Raw genomic sequence first — 14,741 nt, 5'->3', positions numbered from 1 at the left:
TGGGGTGTCTGAGCGAGACGACCCTCGGAGACTCCAATCCCCCCTCCCCAAGCCCGTCACGCTCGCCGATTGTGACGTCAGCCCCCGGGGGGCCCAGCCGGAAATCCCCCACTTCCGGAGATAAGAGTTCGAGCCGGCCCCAGAGCCACTCGCCAGACCATCGGCCCCGCAGCCCCCTCCCAGCCCAGAGACCCCGCTCCGGGTCCCCATGTCTAAGCTCCCTGAGGCTCAGCGCTGCTTCCCAAGTCTCAGCCTACTAAAGTTGCCCACAGACCCCACAGCGAGCCCCTCCACACCCTGCCTCAGGTCCCCCAAATCCTCCAGAGCCACCCACCGCCCATCCCTCGAGCAGCGGGTTTCGCCCAGCAGCTGCGACAGAGGCAGACGCTCAAGCCCCTGAGAGCGGGGCTAGGGGTGGCCAGGGGCTGGGGCTCGCTAGCTCGCTTGATCCCCCCCTCTCCAGGCAGCCCGGCTGACTCGGACTCCGCGGCCCTGAGAGTGAGGGGCTGGTGCTGGGGGGATCGGACCTGCGCCCCCCAACCCCCCCCTGCCCCTCAAGCTAGCAAGACGAGGCCCCAAGTTAGAGTAGACTCCATTGAGGAAAGTCAGAATAAAGAGGGTGTCCTAGGACTCCCCGGGAGATGTCTAGCCTTCGAGATGGCCGGTCCACCACTCGGGATGAGTCCCCGGCGCAACCCCGCCCCCTGCTGCAATTGCAACCTGACCCCTTCCCAATTCCAAAAGTCTCTGACGTGTCGGAAAATATGCCCCCTCCCCAGAGAGTAGGGAGGGGGGCTTGTGTATGAAATGGGGCCGAGGACCCCGGGGGTGAGGGACAGAACACCACCAGAGAGGTGAGTGCGCCACGGGGACTTGGGACTCGAGGAGAGCGGGATGCCTTGGGGCCACGAGGGAGGATGGGAGAACCTCCGAGGCCTGGGTCCCTGAGGGAGGGTCTGGAGTGTCCGATGCCTGGGGCTATGGAGGGGAGGGTCGGAGAACCCGAAGCCCCTGGAGGATTGGAAGAATGACTGGGATCGGGGGGCACCGGATTCCTTGGGCTGCTGAGAGAGCGAAGGATTTCAGGACTCATTGGGACCTCAAGGATGCTACCTCAGCAAGGGTCCAGTCTCCTGGGGGGAATTGAGGAACAGATTCCTGGAGAGAGTGAAAAATGAATTTTAAAAATCCACTGGGGTCTGTCAGATGAGGTGGCTGGAGGGGGTTCCCCGAGCTCTCTCTGAATCCCCTGGGATCTCTGAGTCAGCGGGTTGCACCTGGCTGACTGAGTACCCCGTCTCATGGGCCTCTCTCCTTCCTAGCACCCTGCCGCTGCGGTCAACCACAAGAGACCATGGACCTCAACTGGCTTTGCTGGGATGAGCTAGCACTGCAGGACGTGCCCCTGGAGCACCCAGGCCTAGGTACAATGCCAGGGGGGTCGGGGGAGGGATGAGCAATACCGGCCCACCTGACCCTAACCCCATTCTGAAAATCGTGAGGCCCTAACTCCAGGCCCTTTGCCTTCCCCGCTCCAGCCTCAGGAGAAGCAGATTTTTATAACTCGAAGACTTCCACCGTGTCAGACCCCAGAGGCTTGGACCCTAGGCCCCTGGGGATAGGATGGAAAGGTAAGGAGAGGTGGGAAGTATAGAACCATTTAGGGGCAAGAGCTGGGGGTAGTGGAACGGATAGGTGGGTCCGAGAGAACGGGTACTGGAGACCTAAGACCCGAATCAATGAATATTTGTGAACTTTCTACTATGAGCCTGTCCTCCGGGAGCTTACAGTCTACAGGGAGAAGCTTGAATTTATTGTATAAATATTTTAAAAAATAAACTCAATGCACGTGATTTTCAGAAGTATTAGCAGCTGGTGGGATCAGATAAGACCTCTTGGAGAAGGTGATGTTTGAGCTAGAAAAATACCTTAATGGAGGGGGGGGAGAAAGGAGTGCAGGGAAAGGGTTCAACAGCCTGCAAAGGCTCGGAAGGTGGAAATGAAATTAGGCAGAAAATCAGTTTCGGGGCTAGGGAGATATGCTGGAGGCCAGGCTTTCAGAAGATGGGGGCGGGGAGCACTCCTGGGTCCCCAGGACGGGGCAGAGTGATGCTTACTCCCTCCTCCCTCCTCCCTCCCCAGAACCGGCTAACGAATGCGGCTCGGGTTTCCTGTTGCCCGAATTTCCGTGGGGGACTGGTGAGTCCTTGGAGGTCTGCCTTCAGGCCCCTACGTAGATGAAGGAGGAGATTAGGGAGCCAAGGTTTCTGGGAAGGGCGCAGACTGGGGAGAGAGAGTCCCCTCGAATATCCTCCAAGTGAATTCAGGGACCGTCATCGAGGAGTCGAATTCCTGGAGCTCCCCAAGTGAGGGAGGAGAGGGAGTCTTTGCCCTTGGGGTGGGGGCCCCTGCGCCTGCCTGCACCTGTCCAGACCGTGACAAGGTCTCTCCTCCTAGACGCCTGCTCCTTGAACCTTCAGTGGTCCGGAGACTGGAGCGACTCTGCGTGGCTCAACCCAGCCTCCCAGCCCTGCGGCCCTACTCCCTTCACCCACTCGGAAAGCGCGGGGATCACGGAGCTCCCCCCGAGCCAGGCCAGCTTCCCCTCGTGGGCCGCCCCCTCTGCCCCAAGCGGCCCTCCCCACTGGGACTGCTCCATCGGCCCTTGTTGGGAGGGAGGCAGCACTGGCCCCGCCACGAGGGACCATCCCGCCACCTGGGGGCTGAGCCAACCTTCGCAATGTCCAGCCCCCTCGAGCGGGTGTGCAGTCCCTTCCAACCCGACGCCACGCCAGGACCGCGCCGCGGCCCCCCGAGGCCCCAGGACTGGCCACCGCGGTAAGTGACCGCTAAGATCCCATTGAAATTGGGGGAGAGGGGAAAGGGGATCCTGAGGAGATACAGCGCTGCGGCTTGAGAGAAGAGAGCGGGGGGCTGCTATCGGCAAATCGGACGCTGGAGTCCCGGAGTAAGGGGGGCTAGAGCTGGGGCTGGGGTCGCTGGGCGGCGGATGAAGCGGGAGGTGGGGAACTGGGGCTGAGGATGCCCCGTGATGGTGCCCGTGGGGTCCTGGAAAGGGAAGTTCGAATTGTGTGAATCGAGCACCCACACTCGGGGGGGGGGGGGTATAAGGAGGCTTTGAGGAAAAGAGACTGGGAGGCTGCTCACCTGCGTTCTCACCCACCCACCCTCTCCTCAGGTCCCATTCAGCTCTGGCAATTTCTGCTGGAACTTCTCCGGGACCGAGCGGGTGAGGGTTGCATCCGCTGGACAGGGAACAGCCGGGAGTTCCAGCTGTGCGACCCAAAGGAGGTAAGGCGCCAGCTGCGCTTCCTCCCCCTCCCCACACCTGCCCCAGGCCCTGATTCTGCCCCTTCCCCTCCCCACACCTACCCCTTCCCGCCCCTGTCCTTGCCCCCGCCCCCTCGGCTCTTGCCCCTGATCCTGCCCCTTCTCCTCTCCACACCTACCCCTCCCCGCACCTGCCCCTGACCCCCGATCCTGCCCCTAGCCCCGCCCTTGCCCCTCCCTGCCCCTGCCTGCACCTGTCCCCCCCCCCCCCCGGTTCCCCTGGGCTTGGGGGGCCCGCGGCCAGGTGCTCCACAGCTGGTCTCGCTCTGCGCAGGTGGCCCGCTTGTGGGGGGAGCGGAAAAAGAAGCCGGGAATGAACTACGAGAAACTGAGCCGGGGTCTGCGTTACTATTACCGCCGGGACATCGTGCACAAGAGCGGCGGCCGAAAGTACACTTATCGATTTGGGGGCCGTGTCCCCGACCTGCCCTGACCCGACGGCCGAGAGCCACATGCAGGGGGGGGGACTGGGGGCACACGCGGGAGGAATAAAACCTCGGACTCCTCCAAGCGCCTCTGAGCGTCTCTCTCTATCCCGAGGGAAGTCCTCGGACTCCCAGGCTCCCCGACCTCGGACCTTCCCTTCAGCCTCCACTCTTCCGACTCCAGCCTTCTGGGCCCCTCCACCCTCCATCAAATACACCCCAACCACACACACCACCACCACCACCCCCAGGAAATGATGGGAGGGCTGCTGAAGAAAACGGAGACTTCCCCTCCAGAGCTGGCCCTCTGCTGTGGCTGCACCCTCCCGGGGCCACTGGCCCACCTCCCAACATCTGTGTGGGCCCTATTATCCAGCTCTGGGTACCAGATGCTCTCCAAAGTGGAGTCCTGGAGTTAAAAGTGAGCAGAAAGGCAAGAAAACGGAGATCCTTAGCTGCCAAACCAAACCCAGCTTATTCTCCCCACCTAGTATGTAAGCTCCTTGAGGGCAGGAAGTATTGCGTTTTTTTGCACAGAGCATTTGACACATAGTAGGGCTTTAATGTTTGTGGATGAATTGACTGATTCTAAGAAATCCCCTCCAATCTTCTCAGGCTCAACTTTGCTGTATGTAAATGACAATAATATTTGCACTATATCCTTTCTGGATCAAATGACTAGCATTTTATTAAGCAGTTACTCTCTTGGTGATAATCGAAAGAAACACAGACATGAGGCTTTAGTTCCTGTTCTCAAGGAGCATTCGGTAGGATAGAAGGCTCGGGAATGTAACAGGGACTGGCCAATGAGCCAAAGTGCAGAATTGGGGAAGAGGGAGTGTCCTGACAGGGGCAGCCATCGGGAGAGATTTCATGAAGGTTGGCTTTAACATGATGCTTTAAGAAAACCAGGGATAAGGGGTAGAGGGGGAGGAATACATTCCAGGGATGGAGGGGGAGAGGGGAGGAAGGAAAGAGATGGGAAAAGAGAGATGGAGAGGGATAGAGAAAGAGAAGGGTGGGGAGAGGAATGGGAAAGAAAGGGGGAGAGATGGAGAGAAGGGGGAAGTAGAGAGATAGATGGGGAGAGAAGAAATGAAGAGGGAAGAAAGGGGAAAGAGGAAGAGGGGGAGAGAAGAGAAAAAGATGAAGGGGAGCTAAAAAGTGAGGTGGGAAAGAGAAGGGAGCAGGGAGAGGCATTTAAGAGCTGGAGGGCAGCTAAGTGGTGCAGCAGATAGATCACCACCACTGAAGTCTGGAGGACATGAATTCAAATCCAGCCTCAAGACATTTAGCTAGCTAGCTCTGTGGCCTTGGGCAAATTACTTAATCCCGATTTTACACACACCACACAGAGTTTCCATTTGACACGATCTATTTGATACTTGATTTGAAACCACAAGAATTCGTTGCGTAGGGCAAATATGGTCAGATCAGCTTTTTAGGAAAATCACTGGTTGCTATGAGAGACAACTGGAATGGGAGAAAGGCTTGAGAATGGGAAACAGAAAAAGACCATTTTAACGGTATAGATGCAAGACAATGAGAAGGGGCATCTCTAGAGGAAGAGGCAGAGAAAAATACTAGCTAGCGTTTGGACAGCAGTTTAAGCCAAACACTTTACAAGTAAATATTCCACTTTATTCTCACCACAGCCCTGTGAGAAGTAGGTGCTATTACCCCCATTTTACAGAAGAGGGAACAGAATAAGAGGTATCAAAGGCAAGATTTGAATTTAAGCTTTCCTAACTCCCAAGTGCAGCCCTATCCATTGGACCTCCCAGCCTCCTCCAACAGAAAGGAGACTTGGCAACTGATTTCAATCGTGGCATGGGAGTGAGGTGTCCAAGATGATATCGAAGTTTTGACTCTGGAGTGATGGTATTAAAGAAGCTTGGGAAAAGAGTTTTGGGGATGGGGGAATAAAGAATTCTCTTTGGGACATGCTGAATTTGAGGTTCCCACAGGATGCTCAATGAGCGCTTGGTGATAAGAAGCTGCATCACAAGAAAGAAACCAGGAGTGGAGAGATCTGGGAGTCATATGCATATTGTCATATGCATGATTATTGAATCCTTGTGAACTGATGAGATCACTAAAAGAGAAAGCAGAGAGAAAAAAGGGAAGAGGCCCAGGACAGAATTTTAGGGAACACTCCTGGCAGACATGACATAAATGACAGAGCAGCAGACTGAAGAGGAAGGGTCAGAGAACAGACAGCTGGCAGGAGAACCAAGAGAACCACAGAGGAGAGAGGAAAGAGAAAGTGACAACATCAAAGGTTGTCAAAGAAAAAAAAGATTGAGAAATAAGAGGCCATTACTTTTGATAGGAGATTTTTGGTGACTTTGAAGAGAGCAAGCTCACTCAAGTGATGAGATCAGAATACAGATTCCAAAGGATTAATAGAGTGAAAAAGGAAGTTGAGACAATGTATAGATAGCTTCTTCCAGAAGTCAAGATTCAGAAAAGGAAGAGAAACATGGAACAATAGTTAGCTAGATAGTGGGATTGTGTGGGGGGTTTTTTTGAAGAAGGGGAAGACTTGGGCATGTTTACAATCTGTAGGGGAAAAAATAGATTGGAAGAGATTTGGTGATTAGATAAAGCAAATGTTTCTGGAAGCTAGCAGCCAGAAGAGAGAGGAAATGGGAGCCAGGATGTTGTGGAGAGCTTCAATAGAGATTGGAATAAATAATTGAAGAAAGAATAAGAAATGAATCTGGGAGTTATGAGAAGGGGTGGGAAAGGACCAAGGAGAATGGGGAAAGATAGAATTCTCAGCCAATAACTTCAATTTTTTTCACTTAAGTATAAATAAAGACTTTAGTTGAAAGTGTTGGGAGGCAATTGACAAATGGTCAGAGGATATGCAAAGGCAATTTACAGATGAGGAAATCAAATCGATCCATAGTCTATGAAAAATTGCTCTAAATCATTACTTATTAGAGAAATGCAAATTAAAGTATCTCTGAGATACCACCTCACACCTCTCAGACTGGCCAATATGACCAGAAAGGACAATGATCAATGTTGGAAGGGATGAGGGAAATCTTGGACACTAATGCATTGTTGGTGGAGCTGCGAACTCATCCAGCCTTTCTGGAGAGCAGTTTGGAATTATACCCAAAAGGCAACAAAAATGTGCATCCCCTTTGATCCAGCAATACCACTACTGGGTCTATACCCTGAAGAGATGATGGAAACGGGTAAAAACTTCACTTGTACAAAAATCTTCATAGCTGCCTCGTTTGTGGCAGCAAAGAATTGGTAATATCCCTACTGGGCAACAGATGGTGTTCAGTTTGTAAAAGCCCAGGCTACTTGGCATCCAATCCTAGCCCCTCCTTTCATGGTGAGAATTTCCAATTAACTTCTCTGTTCATGAAAATAATAACACCCTATAAGGACAATGGGGGCTGATGTTCAAAGAGGCTCAAGACTCTTAGGAGGCTCAGCTTTTCTGATCCTGACCAATAGCTAGGCAGAACACATCACAGCTGTTACTGATTTTCACATCTGGACAGCAGGTAGGCCCTGTTTTTACCTTAAGGCTGGGTTCAGCTGAAGCAGGGACAGCCAGCCCATCCTCCTCCTGTTCTCAATAATTGCTCTTTCAATTCTGCTGGAAAGTCCCTTTTTAAATCACAGCTCATCTATCATAGGTAGGATAAGCAACAGTAACAATCCTTCATGGTAGAAAGGCCCCAGAATCTATCTTGTCTTGCTTCCTTCCTCCCTCCCCAGATCCCTTGTAAATCCAAGAAGACCAAGATAAAAAAAGAAAAAGTTTATCCTAGGTTGTATTCCTCCTTTCAGAGGAAGATCTGGCAGTACCTGTAATGTTACTAGGAATATTCATGAATATTCTGCAAATATCCATCACAATAAACATCAGAATCCCAATACCAAAGCAAGGGTAAGAAGGCAACATGTCATAGTAAAAGATGTCCTTAGAGACAGGACAAGTTACATTCAATGTGACTGTATGACCTTGGACTTGTAAATTTAACCTTTCACTACCTCTAGGCATCTCCAAGACTATGCATTAGAAATGTTACTGATCTGTATTGGTAGGAGTTTTTTCACTTGGATTTCCCTATGTGGATAAAATCAAAGATCCAAATAAAATAATTATATCCCAACATCACAAATATTTTACTAATTAACATTTTAGTCTACACAGAATAAAGTCAAAAGAGTAAGACACAAAGGTACAATAAAGATCAGAAGGATGCAAAGCATTTCTTGACGATTCCTTTTCTGTGCTTAGGAATCTAAACAACATGTTCAGGATGTTTGTCTTTGCTTCCAAAAAGACTCATGACATCTTGACTCAAGTATGAACTGGATATAAGTAAGGCAGAGCTGCACAAAGTCATCAGCTTCATTCTCTCTTCCATAGTCAAGGAAGTCCAGTGGCAGAACAAAAGTCAAGGTTACTGACTGGCTATGATGCAGTGGATGACCTTGGTCTCTTCAATGTCTGACCTAGCTCTAAGGCTCCAAAGTGCCTACTTTAGTCACCTCCAAGACCCTTGAGACAAATTGTTTTCATCAGTTCATTTCACCAGGGGAAGTCTTCACATGCTTGGGATAAATAATTCTTATCCAACTCCCCATTGGATTTGAGGCCTATGCATTACCCTCAATCTACTTTCACCCATCTGTGGAGATGGTTTTACTGGGGTGTGGCTGCTGCACATACTATAGCTTCTTGGAGCCACAGATGAGAGTCCTAGGTGGACACCCAAGGTGGCCAGGCAGCTCTGAAACAGGCTCAGCGATCTGTCACAGCAGAAGTGATATTCCTCCTTTAATACCCCAAAACCCTTGGGCAGCACACACACATAATAGCTGTTGATTCATGCCTTTATAGATAATTAAGAAATGTTGTTGTTCAACTGTTTCAACTGCATTCAATGTTTCAGGACCTCATTTGGGATTTTCTCAGCAATGTTACTGGGGTGGTTTATCACTTCCTTCTCCAATTCATTTGACAGATGAGGAAACTGAGGCAAATAGGGTTAGGTGACTTGTCCATGGTCATACAGCTAGTAAGTGTCTGAGGCTGGATTTGAATGCAGATATTCCTGACTCTAGGGCCATTGCTTTAAGCACTTGCTACCCTTAAATAAGAATAAAATAGTAACAAAAAGGGGGGTAACCAACAGGAATATATAGAAAGGAAGGCATGCACATATACATAAAAATAGAAGACATAAGGGGCTCCAGGAGAGACAATTCATCGCAATCTTCTATTGCCAGGTAGTGAGTGGGTTGATTTCCCAGATTGGCAGGTTGAATTTGTGAGACATTACCCTCAGAGGACCCTAAGAAAAAGATTTCTCCTTCCAATCACATACAGTATGATTCATTCAAATAAGGAGGATATATAGGCTATACCCCCAAACCAGTTCAAATGAGGGGAGACAACTGAAGCCATCCCTTTATCTGCCTAATACAGTACCACAGAGACTTTGTGGGGACAAACAATCCCCTCAGAACACAACCTGGGCCCCACATAGGGCCAGATTATGTGGGTAAGACCCTAGTTCTGAGGTCAACCTATACCAACACCCAGCACAGGATAGGTGCAGATAGCTCAGTAGGCTACAAAAAGATCAGGACTCCGCTCAGTGACCAGACCAACTTAAATTGTAGGTGAAAGTGGGAATATCCAGATGATAAAGGCTTAAACCATTGAAGCCATGAAGCAGGATGATTTTAGAAAAACCTGAGAGCTTCACTGAAATGTTGCAAAGTGAAGTGAGCAGAACCGGGAAATGACTGTGCATAATAGTAGCAACATTGTAACAGTGATCAACAGAGAAGGATTTAGGGGCTCTGATCAAGACAATGGATGATACATTTCCAAGAATTTATAATGAAAACTGCTCCAAAGAGATAACTAATAATTAGTGGAGATTGAAGCACACTTTTTTCCCACTTTATTTTTCTTTTTTGCAAGGCAATGGGGTTACGTGGCTTGCCCAAGGCCACACAGCTAGGTCATTATTAAGGTCGGATTTAAACTCAGGTCCTCCTGACTCCAGGGCCGGTGCTCTATCCACTGAGCCACCTAGACGCCCCTACTTTATTTTTCTTAATATTTACTTGTTTGCATTACCTTTAATTTAAAAGGCACCGTTATCTTATTATGTAATTTTGCTATCTCATATTTTTCTTCCTTAAGGATATGATTTCTCTCATCACATTCAACTTAGATCAATGAATACCATTGATCTAATAAATAAAGACTAACAGAAAAAGACTAACAGACTGCCTTCTGTGAGGGGTGGGAGGAGGGAAGCAAGATTAGGGGAAAATTGTAAAATTCAAAATAAATAATCGTTCATATTATGTATATATGTATATATGTATATATGTATATATGTATATGTGTATATGTGTATATATGTATATATACATTTGTTTATTTGATTGGTGTCCTGCTGTTTCTGACTCTCCGTGACCCTACTTGGGGATTTTTTTTCTTTTTCTTTTTTTTTTTTTTTGCTTGGGGATTTCTTGGCAAAGACACTGGAATGATTTGCCATTTCCTCCTCCAGCTCATTTTACAGATGGGGAACTCAGGTCTTTCTGACTCCAGGCTCGGCGCTGAATTGGGAATGAAAATTTATTTTCAATGAATGTTATAATAATTTCTAAAAGAAAAGAAAAGTCTGGCTTTTGAATGAGGGCGGGAGAAGGAGCAAAGGGGCGGGGTCAGAAACCGGCTCCTGCGCTCTCAATGCAGATTGGCTCTCCAGGACAGGACAGATGGGTCCGCTGGCCCAATGGGGGCGCGCAGCCCTCCCACCCGGCTCCGAGGCCGCTCTAGCCTCGCCGGAAGTCCTCGCCTCGCCTCCTCCCGCTCCTCCCCCGTCCCGGGCCTGCGCTTCCGCTTCCGGCCTCGGACCCGTAGTGTTGAGGGTCACATTGAGTTTGCGGCGTCCGCGGGAGGAGCAGCGTCTACAGAGCCTGACGGCGGCGGAGGCGACCTCAGGTGACCCCCCCCCCCCGACATGCCGGGGCCCCGCTCCCCCAGGCGCCCGCACCCCAAGTCCCGCAGGCGCCTGCCAGCCGCCCCCGCCCCGCCCTCTGCACGCACCTGTCTGCGCTCGTCTGCGCCCCCCCCCCGTCTGTACTGCCCCCTTACTGCGGATTCACCTATAGACCCAGCACCCCACCATCTATGCTGCCCCCTTACTGTGCATTCACCTATAGACCCCGCACCCCACCGTCTGTACTGCCCCCTTACTGTGGATTCACCTATAGACCCCCGCACGCACCGTCTGTACTGCCCCCTTACTGTGCATTCACCTATAGACCCCACACCCACCTTCTATGCTGCCCCCTTACTGTAGATTCACCTATAGACCCAGCACCCCACTGTCTGTACTGCCCCCTTACTGTAGATTCACCTATAGACCCAGCACCCCACCGTCTGTACTGCCCCTTTACTGTAGATTCACCTATAGACCCAGCACCCCACTGTCTATACTGCCCCCTTACTGTAGATTCACCTATAGACCCAGCACCCTGCCGTCTATACTGCCCCCTTACTGTGGATTCACCCATAGACCCAGCACCCCACCGTCTATACTGCTCCCTTACTGTGGATTCACCTATAGACCCAGCACCCCACCGTCTATGCTGCCCCCTTACTGCGGATTCACCTATAGACCCAGCACCCCACCGTCTATGCTACCCCCTTACTGTAGATTCACCTATAGACTCCACACCCCACCATCTATGCTGCCCCCTTACTGTAGATTCATCTGTAGACCCCACATTCCACCATCTATACTGCCCCTTTATCGTAGATCCTCCCATAGACCCTGTACCCCACTGTCTATACTGACCTGTATTCTGTAGATTCTCCCATAGACCCTGCACCCCACCATCTACACTGACCCATTTACTGCATATCCTCCCATAGACCCCGCACCCCACCATCTATACTGGCCCCCTTACTGTAGATTCATCTATAGACCCCACACTCCACCATCTATTCTGCCCCTTTATTGTAGATCCTCCCATAGATCCTGTACCGCACTGTCTATACTGACCTGTATTCTGTAGATTCTCCTGTAGACCCTGCACCCCACCATCTACACTGACCCATTTACTGCATATCCTCCCATAGACCCTGTACCCCACCATCTATACTGACCTGTAGATCCTCCTGTAGACCCTGCACCCCACCATCTATACTGGCCTGTATACTGTAGATCCTCCTATAGACCCCACCATCTACGTTGGCCTGTTTACTGCACATCCTCCTATAGACCCCACACCCCACTGTCCGCCCAGCCCGTTGCATGTATCTCAGCCTCTTCCTCTTGCCTGAATACTGTACCCCCTAAATATGCCACATGTCCCACTTATACAATCTATATTCTTCCTATTCTCTATATCTATTTCTGTTCCCCCATACTGCTCATCACCCTTTTTATACCCACCTTGTACCCACCTTTTCATCTGTCTGCTACATAAACACCATATGTACCCCACATCCTCTCTATTCTTTCCCGAATGTGACACGCCTCTATAATTTCCCACCTATCCCACATTCTTAAATCTTATCCTAACTTTTTCACTTGCCTGAACCACAGTCCCCAAATACCACTCTCCCAGCACTCCCATATATCAGATACCCCACCTTTTTTGTACTATATACTGCATATCCACTCCTCACAGACCCCCCATATGTGCCCCAGCACCTCTTGTCACTATTTCTGTCCATTTCCAGTACATCCTGATAAACTATCTTCACCTATATAATGTATCCATATAGAGTATCTCACTCTCTATAATGCTAATAGATAGTGTACCCCCATCTTAAATACTGCTTTATAGTCCACCCTCTCTAGTTTATAACTGTGTATCCTACCTTTTCCACACATCTGTGTGTTTTAGGACACAACCCTCTACCCCATCTGCCAGATTTTCTTAACCTCAGTGGACCCTTCCATCCACTCAGCCCCCTTCCACATTGATTGTATCTGGACTTAATGCACTACAGCTCAACCATCCACCCTGCACGGAGACCAGCCATTACCTCATGCCCCCCAGACCCTACCCCCCCCCTTCCCCACCACATAGAGTCAGTCTTGGTCCAGAATTCTAGCTTTCTCCCTGCTACTTCTAGGTTCACAGGAGAGACCCCAATGGGGTGGGGGAGAGGCATCCTGTTGGCCTTGGGGAACTGAGAGTGACCCTCTGCTCTCTCTCTCTCCAGTCCAAGAGTCACCATGTCTGAAGACATCAAGACCAAGATCCGAAACTACCGCACTGCACCCTTCGACAGCCGCTTCCCCAATCAAAACCAGACCCGCAACTGCTGGCAGAACTACCTAGGTATGCAGGGGGCCTCCCTCCCCAGGCCCGCCAACATCCAGCACTAGCTGGAGTTCTACACCTCAGTTCAGAACAGAGGTTTTTCTTTAACTAAAAAACATTCAATTTAAATGCAAACAATACAATAAAAATGTATTTCAATATGAGTTTTTTCCAAAATTCTATGTATTTTATTTTTGTGCATTGAAAACATTCTTTTGAGACCATAGCCACAAAATTCTCTAGACAACCAAAGGGAAGCATTATACAAAAAATTGTTAAGAATCCTTCCCTTCCCTATATCTCTAGTTCAATAAGATGTTAGCCCATGGAGGAAAGAGATATTTGTCCTTGGTACAGAGCAGATGATAAGTGCATGTTAAATTGAATGGATTCCCAGGTATCTGATCTCCTCTTGGGATCTCAGACCCTGAGATCCAGGTTTGTTTTTCCCAGACTCCAGGGGCTTCTCCTTTATCCTCCAAGGCAGCTACTAAGCCCCTTTTCCTTTACCTCCTAGATTTTCATCGTTGTGAGAAGGCCATGACTGAGAAAGGTGGTGATGTGTCTGTCTGCCAGTGGTATAAACGTGTCTACAAGTCCATCTGTCCCCTGTCCTGGGTACGTGGCTCTGGGAGCCTTTGTTTGGAGATTTAAGGGTGGAATCTGACTGAAGTGACACTATACTGAGTCCATCCTGCTTGCTTCTAGTGACTCTTCTAACTGGGGTGCAAAGATGTCCCTCCAGCTTGCAAGGAGACCTCTCTTTCCGACACTCCTGATTAGAGTTAGCTCCCTACAGTTCAGGATCAAATTGTGTCCTAGAGCCAGGAGGCCTAGGTACTAGCCTTAGCCCTCTGTGTGATACTGAGCACAGCTCCGGCCTTCCCTCCCCTGGATCTTTCCCTTTTCTGTAAGATGGCATGGAATAACCCCATGAGTGTGGGTCACATGTAATAAATAGGATCAGGCCGGGGAAGAGGGAGAAACTCAACTAAAGCAGATTTGAATTTTTCTGTCACTTATAGGTGAATACTTGGGATGATCGCAGAGCAGAAGAAACCTTCCCTGGGAAGATCTGAGCTGCTTCCTCTTCCTCCCTTGTCCCCACCCCAATGTCTGGGGCTGGATCCCTTCTTCTTTCAGAGTGGGGGAATGTGATCTGTGACTCCCCCTGCTCTGGGGAACCTGAATCATGTTAAAATAAACTGTGTTGGAATCGAGCAGGTGTCAAGTGTCTGTGAGTGTCCACAGCAAACTAAAGAGGAAAGGAAGGAGGGGAGGAGAGGAGAAACATTACCCACCTTCCCCAACTTGGACCCTTCTTGTTCCCTGGCCTTGATCTTAGACTTCTGGTGCCCTGAACCTGGAGGCACTAGACTTGACCTGTGGGTAATGTTTCATAAGCCCCATCCTAGGTATCTCAAAACATTTTGAGGAACAGCATTTCTTGGGTATGATGAGCTGACTGCAGGCAGGATTTTCTTCACTCTAGAGATTAAGTGTGATTTTTGGAGGGTTTGGGAGAGATGTTCACCATCAAAACCATGCATCTCCTCTCTAGGGGGTCCCTATGCTTTGGTGGGAAGGCAAAGGAGATGGGTTCTTAAAGTCCAGTTC

At 49.9% G+C, this 14,741-nt stretch overlaps 3 protein-coding genes across 12 annotated transcripts in view; 2 read left to right on the top strand and 1 right to left on the bottom strand.

The window, feature by feature from the left end:
* The window catches only part of ATP4A (ATPase H+/K+ transporting subunit alpha), a 112,669-nt gene that overhangs the window by 85,388 nt on the left and 12,540 nt on the right, over positions 1 to 14,741 (bottom strand). The window lies entirely within an intron of this gene.
* On the top strand, positions 48 to 3,861 carry ETV2 (ETS variant transcription factor 2). Of its 2 annotated transcripts, none has more exons than XM_074218887.1 (7): positions 48 to 498; positions 1,323 to 1,424; positions 1,539 to 1,631; positions 2,143 to 2,199; positions 2,458 to 2,838; positions 3,200 to 3,312; positions 3,626 to 3,861. In XM_074218887.1, the coding sequence occupies exons 2-7, from the start codon at positions 1,355 to 1,357 to the stop codon at positions 3,782 to 3,784; spliced, it is 873 nt and encodes a 290-aa protein (XP_074074988.1). In that variant the 5' UTR covers positions 48 to 498; positions 1,323 to 1,354; the 3' UTR covers positions 3,785 to 3,861. The 2 variants fall into 2 exon arrangements, with proteins under 2 accessions (XP_074074988.1, XP_074074987.1); XM_074218886.1 differs by having other exon boundaries at positions 51 to 854.
* Positions 10,672 to 14,344, top strand: LOC141491670 (cytochrome c oxidase subunit 6B1). Its single transcript, XM_074192551.1, has 4 exons — positions 10,672 to 10,785; positions 13,024 to 13,142; positions 13,642 to 13,742; positions 14,150 to 14,344. Exons 2-4 carry the CDS (start codon positions 13,037 to 13,039, stop codon positions 14,201 to 14,203), a joined length of 261 nt encoding a protein of 86 aa, XP_074048652.1. The 5' UTR covers positions 10,672 to 10,785; positions 13,024 to 13,036; the 3' UTR covers positions 14,204 to 14,344.

The sequence above is a fragment of the Macrotis lagotis genome, chromosome 1 (genome assembly GCF_037893015.1).
Source record: "Macrotis lagotis isolate mMagLag1 chromosome 1, bilby.v1.9.chrom.fasta, whole genome shotgun sequence".
In the NCBI taxonomy this organism is placed as follows: Eukaryota; Metazoa; Chordata; class Mammalia; order Peramelemorphia; family Peramelidae; genus Macrotis; species Macrotis lagotis.
The sequence above is the reverse complement of the archived record's forward strand: the minus strand, read 5'-3'. Positions and strand labels throughout refer to the sequence as shown.

Coding starts and splice junctions, on each gene's coding strand:
- ETV2 (XM_074218887.1), top strand. CDS start 1,355: ATGGACCTCAACTGGCTTTGCTGGGATGAGCTAGCACTGCAGGACGTG. Junction 1,425..1,538: donor CCTGGAGCACCCAGGCCTAG/GTACAATGCCAG, acceptor TCCCCGCTCCAG/CCTCAGGAGAAGCAGATTTT. Junction 2,839..3,199: donor CCCCAGGACTGGCCACCGCG/GTAAGTGACCGC, acceptor CCCTCTCCTCAG/GTCCCATTCAGCTCTGGCAA.
- LOC141491670 (XM_074192551.1), top strand. CDS start 13,037: ATGTCTGAAGACATCAAGACCAAGATCCGAAACTACCGCACTGCACCC. Junction 13,143..13,641: donor CTGCTGGCAGAACTACCTAG/GTATGCAGGGGG, acceptor TTTACCTCCTAG/ATTTTCATCGTTGTGAGAAG. Junction 13,743..14,149: donor CCATCTGTCCCCTGTCCTGG/GTACGTGGCTCT, acceptor TGTCACTTATAG/GTGAATACTTGGGATGATCG.